Source organism: Filicampus tigris, chromosome 11 (assembly GCF_054856515.1).
Source record: "Filicampus tigris isolate MCC_2025a chromosome 11, RoL_Ftig_1.0, whole genome shotgun sequence".
Lineage (NCBI taxonomy): Eukaryota > Metazoa > Chordata > Actinopteri > Syngnathiformes > Syngnathidae > Filicampus > Filicampus tigris.
Window position 1 is genome coordinate 10,191,020 of NC_141227.1, and position 12,013 is coordinate 10,203,032.

Sequence of the window (12,013 nt, forward strand, 5' to 3'; positions counted from 1 at the left end):
CCTCTGTCCGTCAAGTGCAGGGGTGTCCTAACTTTTTCTTCTGAGGGCCATTTTCATAAAAATGCAAGGATGCATGGGCCAATTTAAAATTCTTCAACTTAGAAACTTTCTAAAATCAGTCAAGCAAGCAATTATATATTGTTTATATTTTCTAGTTGTTTTGAAAAACTTTTACATAACAGCATTCTGTTATAGGTGTAATAAGGCAATTGTTTAGGGCTAGGGTTGGATTTTTAAAAACAGATTTTGGGGTGGCCAACGGCCCTATATCCCACTGGTCTACATCCAACCTTGTACTGCTGAATCCCAACTTGACATTCAGAAACGAAGCAAGATCAAACTGTAGTAAGCTGACCATTTTTAAAACAGTTCAGCAAAACTGCTGAACAGCAAACCGACATGAATTGCAAGAACTCATTTTGTACATTTTTTTTTCTAACTCAATTTAGGTAAAATTGGAGAAGCGGTATAGATAATGGATGGATGGATGTATTATTATTGAGGTTACATAATTTTCCTGCATGTCGTTGCAAAAAAAATGATTAGGCCTACTCATGTTGTAATATAAGGGCCTCCACAATCTGACGCCAATGTGACTGATTTTATGATCGACGCTTCGGCTCGATGTGATGGCTTACACACCACACCGCAACGGGCTTACCGCGACGCCAGGTACCCCCTTACCTTTTGCGCCTGTGCGAGAGGTAATACCCCTCCATACCGCGGTAGTCAGTTCCTCTTTCCAAGGCGGAAGCTCGGCGGCAAAATGTTTTATTCTTTTCACTCAAACTTGACAAATAGTGTTTGAAGCAACTAACAGATTAAACAGGGGTATCTATCTAAGGTTACAAGAGACAAAAATGGCTAATGATGAAGACTGCATATGCCTCACTCCAATATCATAGGTTGTAGTCAGTCTTGTAATTTGGGTTTTAACAGTCGGAGTTAAAATTCAGCATGTTTGAACTGATTCAGAATGTTGTCTTTTAATTTGTTCAGTGTCAAGAGTGGCAATCCTATTTAAAGAACCAAATCTGTTTCTTTTTTACCTTGATTGTGGTATGCTAGATCACTGCTGGAGAATAAATAATACAGCCCGTGTTTTAATCTCCTCTTGTCACTTTTGCCTTGTTACGCTGAGGACAGTGAGGAGGTTTGATGGCCACAGTTGTGAAGATCCCAGACTGTCCCTTCTGAGTCCTGACTTGATAGCACGACTTGTAAGAGGAAAGAACAGTGCCTCAAGCCAAAGAAGAGGAGTGAAAGTACAAAGTATATGCTGGGAACTGGAACCTGCTTGGTGTTAGACTGACAAGGGAGTGAAATAGCCAGTGCAAACCTCCACTGTGTCATGTAAACCTGATGTTGGATACAGTGGCTGATGCTGAGGGCAGACAGATGTGATTTTTAGTTGATCATTGACGGTAAAAGGCACCGGAGTACTATGAAAGGGGGCACCTCGTTGTGCTGTGCATGTGTGTGCTTTGTGGTCACGTTAACGGAGGAGATGCATTCCATCAACCTGTGAACATTATTTTTTCCTTTTGCTGTAAAAGCTGGGTGTTTTAGGAGAAATATTGGCTGAGGCTGGCCCTTCTTTTAATTTTTTTTCCCGAAATTTCAGGGTCTGCTGCCTTCAAAATTCAGGTTGGATAAATAATTAAGTAGCAAATCACAAATCAAAGCTTTCACTAATAGAAACTGTCAGTAGTAAGCGTGGTTATATTCAGCATATTCAGCTTGTTGAACAGATTTTCAATGAATTAATGTTTTTTTTCTTTCTTTTATCCAGCTGAATGTGCATACTGCACAGACTTACGGGCCATTAATGCAAGACAGTTTTCGTCTCATTTACTTGTTTGTTGCTTTTGAGATGAATGTGACTGCTAGAAGAGCTCACAATTATCAAGCAATCAAACCAGTGACTGACAAAGTGGAAGTCAACTCAAACTTATTTTTTTTCCAGAATATGTTTGATGCAGGCCCACTAGTCTAAATACGGCATTCTGATTAATATCGCGTTTATGGAATTGGAGAAATCCAGCCGTTTTTAGCTAGCTCAGGGGGCGGCCATTTTGTCGCTTCTGTCGACTGAAGATGACATCGAAGTTACTCAGGGCTCAGATAACGACCGATCACAGCTCACCAGTTTTCTGAAGCTGAGCCATGGCTGGTCGTTGTCTGATCTCCCTATCTTATTTGACACTTGTGCCCTCTTCTCCCTCTTTTTCCTCTTCTCCCTCACTAAATTAAATTTAGTAAGCTGAACGCATTCTGTGATGGACATGGCACGGAGGAGGTGTATTCAAATTAGTCTATTGTATAGCCAATCAGGATGCAGAATACAATGTGGGTTTGTACGCTGTAAAAACAGCATGCTGAATTGCACTGTAGAATATACAGGCAGTCGCATAGGACACAATACGGGTTTGTAGGCTGTAAAAAAACGCAAACAAAATAGCACTATAAAAAAAATCTGCGATGTAGCGAGTCCGCAAAAGGTGAACCGCGATATAGCGTGGGATCACTGTATTTGAAAGTATATGTAGGAATGAAAATATGTGTTTAAAAAGTGGCAGAAATGGACATGACAGTTTGATGTGCGTTGAAAAGCTAGGTGGTCAAATTGAGTTCACTTCTAAAATGTTGTAATGAATTTTAGGCTCACCATGATATTTCAGCCACACGGGAAAATCCCTAACAATTTGTGAGTAGTGTAAGTCAGTAATTTAATTAATTTATGCATGTGAATATACTAATTGCATCTTCCTTTTTTGTAAATGCAATCCAACCTGATTGCAGGTCCTCAGCGCCAAATGAGAAAATAAAAGTGAAATCAGTTCAAATACAGGCAACATCCTCACTCAGATTTTTTTTTTTTTAGTCTATATATATTTTTATATATATTTTTTAATGTATTACTGATGACTAGTGAGTCAAACAACTAATATGAGAAATGTATATCAAAGAAAGGTTTCATCAAGCATGAAGATGTATAAGAGCATTGACATGATTAGTTGCAAATTGGACCCGCTTCATTGTTCCATCTTAGCATACAGCTTCGAAATGTGACATGTTGTTGTGAATGTGTCGACAGAGACAACAGCCTGTTGCCTGACAACCTGCAGCAAAAATAATAGGACAATAGGGAAGAAAATCTTCAAGTGTCTCATCTCACTTGTATATTATTCTTAATCAAACACTTTCATGGTAATTAAGATTTGATTTATTGGGTATTTCACTATATCTTTCACTATATCTATCTTTCATTTGCACATGATTATTTTTGTTCATAATTTCTGCATGTCACTTGTGACTAACGATGTCGAGGTCAAACTGCGAGTTGCTCACTAAAACTTGCTGCCAAAATGGATCAGCTTCACCTCTGTCACTGTCACAATACCAAAATTCTGACTCTGTACTACACCTGCCTATGGTACTTTGTTACAGATACTGAAACAATACCATGGGGGAAATCTACAGTATATCAGTAAAATCGTAGACGACAAGGTGTGGAAAATATTAATGACAATTTGTGTATATATTTCCTCTTGATAAAATGAAATTTCTTTATATAATAATAGTGCAGTTTAAAATTCCACTTGATCAAACGATTTAAGAATTTTGGATTGTAGAAACAGTGCGTTTGTGTGGTCAAGGTGTCCAACATTATGGAGTGCTCTTACAGCTCTTTTTTGCCATATAAACAGAGGTTGCAGTGAACTCTTGTAAGTCATCTCCCACACCGCTTATCCTGTACAGGGTCGCGGGGAGTTGCTGGATTCTATCCCAGCTGACTATGGGCAAAAGGCGAACTACACCCTGAACTGGTCGCCAGCCAGTCGCAGGGCATACACACAGACACAGTCACTGAGTGGGAACCAATCCCACGATGCCCGCGCACAACTCAGGCGAGTGTACCACTACACCATCAGCGGCACTCTTGTGTTTTTCCCCAAACTTCTGAACAGTAATTTAAATATGGTAATACTAGAGAGCAGTACAAGAAGTGTAACGATTTCTGGTTGAGAAAATGATTTACTTTTGATAAAATGGAAATGCTTTTTGAAAGTTTGGATCTCGCATGTTTAACGTGCGGTATCCACCAGATTTTATTGTTGACGATTATCCCTAGGAATTTAATCTCTTCTACTCTTTCTATACCTACACCCTCTATTTGTAATCTTACCTTATTTACTGTTTTGACATTTCCAAATACAAGTATTTTTGTTTTGCTGCATTTTGTCCCCAGAAACCAGAATAGTTGTATAATCTGCAAATAATACAAATTTCAATAGGTGAGACACATTGCATAAGTCATTAATATATAATATAAACAATTTTGGTCCCAACACTGACCCCTGTGGAGCGCCAAATCCAATGTCCAAACATTCTGATTTAAATTCACCCAACTCCACAAACTGCTGCTAAATGATTGTGCCATCGGCATAAAAGTGCATTCTGGCATTGGACACATTTTGTCGCGAATGAATGTACATAATGGATAGAAGAGGTCCAAATACTGTATAGGACATTGTGGCACCGCCTTGTGGATGCTCACAATTTTGGAACACAAATCATCATATGTATTGGTTCCTGTCCCGTCACTCGAATAATTTGTGAACAAGAAAACTACATGCAAAACTAATAAGCCTATGCTTTAAAACTGTGTGGTTCACAGTGTCAAATGATCAATAAAGTGCAGCCCAGTACTGCTTTTTATCAAGAGCAACAAGTTTATCGCTAATCACTTTTGTAACAGCAGTGATAGTGCTGTGCATTACCAACACTGCAGACATGTTGTGCAAATTTTGAGGGACAAGTATCATGGTACTTTTCTAGTTGCAATAAACCATGCCACCCTAAGACAAAGCCACAAAACATCATCATTTAGACATATACAGTTGCTATAATAAGTCTACACACCCTGGTTCAATTGTAATTTTTTGTCATGTAAAAAATACGAGACCAAGAGAAAGAATTTCATAACGTTGGTACTGCACTATTAATGAAAAGAAAATCCACTCTGGTCACAGAAATCACTTAAAACTGACATAATAAGGAAAAAATAAGTAGCCAATAAAAATTAGACATTACATTTGAATTGTAGTTCAACAGAATCATAAAAAAAACAAAGCAAAAACGAATTAATCAAGCAGGCCTGGACAAAAAATTATGGTAACCTTAACTTAATAATTAGTTGCACATCTTTCTGAGGCAATCAGTGTCACAATTATACGATTTCTGTAACTGTCAATGACCATGGATGTCTACAATTCTGTTCTAATTTCCTGAGACAACTCTCTTTAGCTTCAATGGTCTGTGTTCAGTGTGGTACTTGTCGCCCTTTAAGTAGGCAGACTGATTAATTTTTAGGTCTGAAGACATCTGTGATGCTAATTAAATTTAACATGTTCCTATGGTCAAATCAGTTTCAATCTTTTTTATGGGTAGCATCGAGTTTGTCCAGGTCTGTTTTAAGATAAAACGACCTTTATTAGTCCTACACTGTAGAAATTAGCATCATTTCAGCAGCAATAGTTGATGCAGGAAACATTTGCACAAGAAGCACATTGCACAAAATAAAAACCTGAACTATTGTTTGTCCATAAACTGTCCGATCTATCCAACTATCCAATGTTCCATCTATATACTCTGACAGCTGCAGGCAGGAAGTAGCTGGGGAATCTTTCCTTCACTCAGTGCAAGTGAAAAAAACTGTCGCTGAAGGGTCTGTGCCTTGCTGCCACCGTGTCCTGGAGGGGGTGTATAAGGGTTATCCGGCATGGTTGACATCTTAGCCATCATCCTCTTTCCCCCACTGTGTCACTTGAGTTCAGGGGGGCAGCCCAGGACAGAGTTAACCCTCTTGGCCTGTTTGCCCAGCATCCTTTCGTCCCTTTAGAAAAAGGTCGCAGTGACCTCGGTCATAAGGGTTATTCTGTTCGTTGTTCGTTTATTTTTCAAAAATAATTGTATTGAACCACAATTCAAAAGCAACTTCAGATTTTCGGTGGTTAATTTTATAGTTTCATTCGCGCTGAAAATATAAAAGGCCCAAATGTTTCAAATGTGTTACCAAGCATTTTGCATTTTCTCTTTTCGGGTTCGGGCTCGGGTTGTGTTGTGTCGTTCGCGAATGACTCGTTCAAACGAACGTACTGAATGGAATCACTTCAGGAATTGATTGGTTCCTTTCTCAGTTCAGTTGAGCTCAGCCGTGAGCATGTGCCACATGAGAAAACAAACTACCCCGCAAATCGTGATGGGCCGGCTTCGTGGGTGTCTCGGTCTTGCTGCGCAGCGGCTACAATAACCCACCAGAATATGTCTTTATGTGAAACCGCTTCTACTATACGGTGTATACACAACTATTCTTTCCTTGTTCTCCAGGCTTTTTCAGGTATTGTTTAGTAAGACCTGCAACTGTTCGCATTGTATGAGCTCCCCAGGTTACAATAAAATGAAACTATATCAAGACTTACTGCGTATAGCAGATAGGACAGGCACCAAAATGTTATATCTATTACTGGACAGACTGCTCAATAATTTATGTACAATAGTACAACAGTGACAAATCCACGGGAAATCAATACAGATTCATTTATACTGTATATTTATCTATCCGTGTTGCTTTCTTGGCACAGTGCTTATTTCCACAGTGGCAACAGACAACTCTGAACATTAAAAGCTCTCAGAAAGATTGGGGAAGTCCATGCCCCTCTATCTGTAATCAGTGCCTCCCCGCCGCCAAACAGTGGTGTCCACAAGCGTCATCTTCCTTCACCCACTCACTGTGTTTTCTCTGCATCCACCTTTGCAATGTAGGAGATAATCATGTGGTGATGACTGAATGCTAGTGGGTCGCTTTTCGATGAGCTTCTCCCTTTGTAGTCTCAAAGCAGTAATGTAGTGAGTGGCCTTTTTACTTGCTCCCTCAGTGGCTTCTTTTCAAATACCCACAACAGATGGTATGCATTTTCCATGGATGAATCACCGAGCTGGGGTGTGGGTTTTGTGTTGCTGCCCTTGACAGTAAGAAAAGCATGTATGTGTTGCCCTTCTACCTGAGCTTTAAGAATACACCTGTCACTAAACTGAATATTAAATAGTGTGTGTTGGATTTACCATTTCGTCTGTGTTGTTTTCTTTGTTGTGTCAGACTCTGGAGGAGCCCCCTTACTTGACAGTAGGGACTGATGTGAGTGCCAAGTACCGAGGGGCTTTCTGCGAGGCCAAGATTAAGACGGCCAAGCGTCTGGTCAAGGCTAAGGTAAGCCCCCTTTCAGTTTGCTGATGTTAAGAAATTATAATTTTTTTTTTTTGTCTTTTCTTGCTGTACATTAAAGATGATGCAATAGGCAAACACTGATGGATAAAGTTTATGGTGAGGTTTTCCTATTGGACAGACAACAAGTGATTTTTAAGCTATTGTGCTGAATGTTGACAAATGTTTTACTTGCATGGTGAAACACCGCCTGGGGTTGCTAGTGGTGTTCATTTAGTTCTGATTTACTCGGAACAAAGTCCCGGGGCCCAGCTCAGACAGATGCATGGTCGAGTCTAGCCCACCATGTACCCATTAAGGCCTCGGGCATCCATTTTACCCACACCCTCCTCACAGTATGACAACTCCAATGTTGTTCCCCCATTGGGTTCATGCTTTGCTGATGAAGGCTTTGCAAGATATGCACTGTACTGTATCATTCCCCCAGTAGGGCTGAGCATCTGGTTAATATAATAGAGGAGGGGCTGCTCTCTTGTCTGCCCTACAATGGAGGCGTAATGGATTCTACTACTTGGCAGCAACCACCAGAAGGCCAACTAGAGTGATCCAGACCCAACAAGTTTGCTACCCATATGGTCTGGATGTACAATGTTCTATTTATGCAAACAAACTGGGTGAATTCATGACGTAATGTTCCTTATTGTGATGCAGTTAGCTCGTCGAGCTTGCAGCATTGGAACATTGCGAGTGAGTGTTCTTTCTGGACTTACCTTTACTTTGCTGCGTTCACGTATTTTCAACAGCTTTAAATGTGCTGCAATTACTTTTGGTTTCATTCAAGTCATTATGTGAATTTTAATATTAAGTAATTTACCCTGTAGCCTCTTTCTGTCCAAGTTCGGTGTTTCACTTTTTTCATTGGTTCAAACATGGGGCTGAGTTGATTTGAAAATAGTTGGAATTTGTGTTTACTACCCTCTGTTACAAATTGGGTAAGATTAAATTGGGTGTGCATATTCCATCAAAGAAATTTTGTTCAAATGCCTCTCCCTGGACACCTCAATGCTTGTGGTCACAACACAGTGGTGTAAAATGAAACAAATGAGGCAGTAACAGTTTGTGTGAGGGTGTGCATGTTAATTGGCTGAATGCAGGATTTGTTTTGGGTTGGATATAAAGGCAAACATTTCATTAACATATAATCATGCATCTGAATGTTCTACTCTAATGAGTTCCAACTTCGCTCATTAATCTCTATCTGCTTGTTTAACAAGTTGATGCTTGCAGCATCTGGCACCAAGTCCTTTGAGTGATTTGAGTGAAAGATTTGTGTGACATTTATTTTTATGATGCTCCTCTGCACTTGAAGACTTGTAAAAAGTCAATTATCCCCACACTGATTTTACATACTGTGAAATGAGAATTACACTACACACTATGAGCACTGTGCAGAACTTAAGGGCCTCATTTATTATGCTACTTTTGATCCATTATCAGTTAGGCACGTCACAGAATATGAAGGTACTGAATTCAGTTATATGAATTCACAAAATGCACATTTCATAAACATTCTCCTTTCGGGGCTTGGCCGAGAATATAAATGAAACAATCCTATGAGTGAAATTGCTGTCATTAATCTAAACTTTTGAGCTTGGTTGAAAAGTAACCCGACTTTTCATATAAACATGCTGAATTTTAATTAATCTTTAAAAAATGAAACAATTTTTTTGTTATTGTTGGGGTTTTTTTGGGGGGGGGGGTAAGTTTTTTTGGGAATGCCATAGCTGCTGTTCCTTCTGTTGCATCGGAATTGTTTAGCATAAATTGCAAGTGATGAAAATTGTATTAAAAAAATAGTTTTTGATTTTAATAGATGGATTTTGAAAATGTATATCTTTTTGTGGTTATCAATGTATGGATTCTCATCAAAGCAACAATGATAGAGTATTGCCAGATCCTTCCCTCCACACCCATCCTAAGAAGAACGAAAACGAAAAACAGACTGTAGACAAACAAAGCCATGCCACTGAAAGCCTCTTTGTTGGACCTAATAAGGTTTCAAATAAAGTTTGACTAAAAGTCAGTAAATCTGTCATAAAAATGTTTGACTGAAACATCATTCAAATTTACTGAGATAACTGAAAAGCTATTTTAAATTTGTGAGCCTTTTTAGTAGATATAGTAGAGAGAACAACTTATACCTAATATGCAATGAAACATTGCTGTCTGGGTTTATTTGATGCAAACACATTGTCACATTGTTAAGAGAAGAAACAAGCTAAGTCGTGAGCTAAGTAGTATAAATTAAACACTTCATTACACTTTGAAGTCTAAAATATTTCATGTATTTGTTTATGTATCATCAATTAACATCAGTAATTGCATATCACATTTTTTGTAGTTTATGACAGTAGAGTAGTGTTTATGAAAGTAGAGACAAACCATGCATGGATTCAAATGTGCACACATGTAGCAGTTCACTGAATATACAGCGCTCACACAGCTGATCCCACTTTTATTCAGAGCAGCCGTACGAACTCGGGTAATAAAGGTCTTTGTGATAAGTCTTTTTCAGATGTATTAAAAGAAAAAAGAGAGACCAGGATGCATCCTTTGAAAATCTTTTCCACAGTTTATGTTAGCTATAACCTGTACAACTCAGTTGAAAACAAGATAAGTGTTTTTTGCGGGAGAGGAAGTAAAAGTAGCTCTGATAATGTGGTTGCACAAGTCTGCTCATTCTCTTATAACTGGGGATGTGGCTGTTGCCACCATTTTTAAAGTGCGCCTGTTTAATTTAAGTTCTGGTGTTCTAGTAGGCTGTTTGTGACATCTTACAGCACAAGCCATGGTTTGCCTCTGCAACATCAGGGCATCTCATTTTTCAAAGCATCAGTCAAGAGTAGGTTACAAAATAATTCCAAAGACATTAAAAATAACACAGTGATGACAGTCATTATTTAGTAGAGAAAATATTGCACAACAATGAATCAAAATTGATAGTTTCAGCACATTCAGCAGACATGCCCATAGTATTTTACAGCTGAAAGAATGGGTTGATTTGTCATAAATTTATAGCATCCTTTTATATACCGTACTCGCCGATTATTTCTTTTTTTTTTTCTTCTTTTTAATCATTCCAATTTGGCAGGACTGTTAAAAGCATTATTCTCTGGTGTGTCAAATTTAGAGGACATGTTTATTGTCACTTTACAGAGACTTTTAATGACTCTGAATTGTTGGCAGATTCACTTGTTTAAGATGACACATGGAGGGAGTTTTAACTAACTGAGTGGCCAATGCTCCAATCATGACTGACATTCTCAGATTGACAGGCAACTCCTCTAATCATAACAGTGGCGTTCCCAGTTTACGCCTGCATACTAGCAACATAACTAATTGGTATTTATCTTGAAACCGAATATTTGAAATGAACAACAATCAAGTCATTGACGTCATCATGTCCCACGTCAAATAACACCCAATTCCAAGCCCAGTCTCAAGTGTTTTCATTTTTGTCAAGTCCCAAGTCATCAAAACAGTCATTGTCCTTGTCACAATGACTCCCCAGAGTCCCATCTGTGGTCATGTGTTCCAATACTTTTGCTCATATGAGAAATGGGTGGATTCAAATAAAAGGTGCCAGCTTCTAAGTTGTTTGTCAAATCCAGATGTAAATACTATACTATATCAGTACGTTTAAACGTCGGACCCAAAATGTTTTTAGTCTACGGCTAAACTTTAGGAATTTGCTTCACTGTTCAATACTTTTGGAAGCGACTGAATAATTGCTCTACCAGGAGTCATGCACTCGTCCGCATCGTATTAAAAGAAAACCTTAATTTGAATGTCTAATACGTTTCTGCATGTTTGTGAATATGCAGTGAATGACTTTGCTTGAGTACCAGAGGAGCCCAAGGTGTCAGTAGGAAGTAATACAAGCTTGTGAGACGAGTCAAGTGTTATTGATGTTCTGTCTGCAGAGAGTGGGGGGACCTCGTGCCCTTTCAGGTGCTAAAAGGACTTCCCGTATTACAGGAGAAGGAATGCGATTCTCTCCATATCTGATGAAACACAGCCACTGGAAGCTTTTCATTCCCTTCTCTTGCTTCTTATTTCATGTCTTTGCTTCAAAAATCACCTGTTACTAATTTAATTTGTTTCTTGATCCTTCCCTCCCAGATGGACTTTTACCCCATGTGGTTACACTTGAAATTGACTGGGAATATTGTCAATTTGCTAACTTGCAGGCTTTTTTTTTTTTACACTTAAAATTCTGAGTAGATTCCAAAGCAATTATTTGGGCACATAATCATGGATCAGTAGGCCTTTGTCTTAAGTAAATAATTGTTTTTTTCCTGTTGGCCTTTTATCTACCTGACTGTATTGGTTGGTAATTGTGCTGGTTTCCCTTTTGTAGTGTGGGCTTTACAAACCAGTCTGCTGCAGAGATGACTGACACAATGTATGAGAACGTGAAATGTTTTTAGCACATTATTGCCTGAAGTCGAGACACTGAGCTTGACAAAAAATGTTCACTAGTTCAGTGTCGCAGAAAAAAAAATCAATAACTAATTATGGGTTTTCTTTGGCAATGTAAATATAGGCCAAAATTAACCCAAACAAAGTGTCTCTACAGGTGACTCCTGCTTGTTTTGTTGCTCTGTTGCAAGAATTGCATTGGTACAGCAGTGCTAACAAAGGTGACATGAATCATATGAGTAAAGAATAATTACGTAGAACTACAGTATGGATTATGATTTAGTGCAGTGAAAAAATCTGAGA

The 12,013-nt window shown here is 38.7% G+C and overlaps 1 protein-coding gene across 7 annotated transcripts in view; it reads left to right on the forward strand.

Moving 5' to 3' along the window:
* Positions 1-12,013, forward strand: part of arid4b (AT-rich interaction domain 4B) — a 61,410-nt gene that overhangs the window by 25,576 nt on the left and 23,821 nt on the right. For all 7 annotated transcript variants that reach the window (XM_086044508.1, XM_086044510.1, XM_086044505.1 and 4 more), the window contains exon 3: positions 7,163-7,273. In XM_086044508.1, the coding sequence (XP_085900634.1) occupies positions 7,163-7,273 (111 nt within the window). The remainder of the gene's footprint in view (positions 1-7,162; positions 7,274-12,013) is intronic.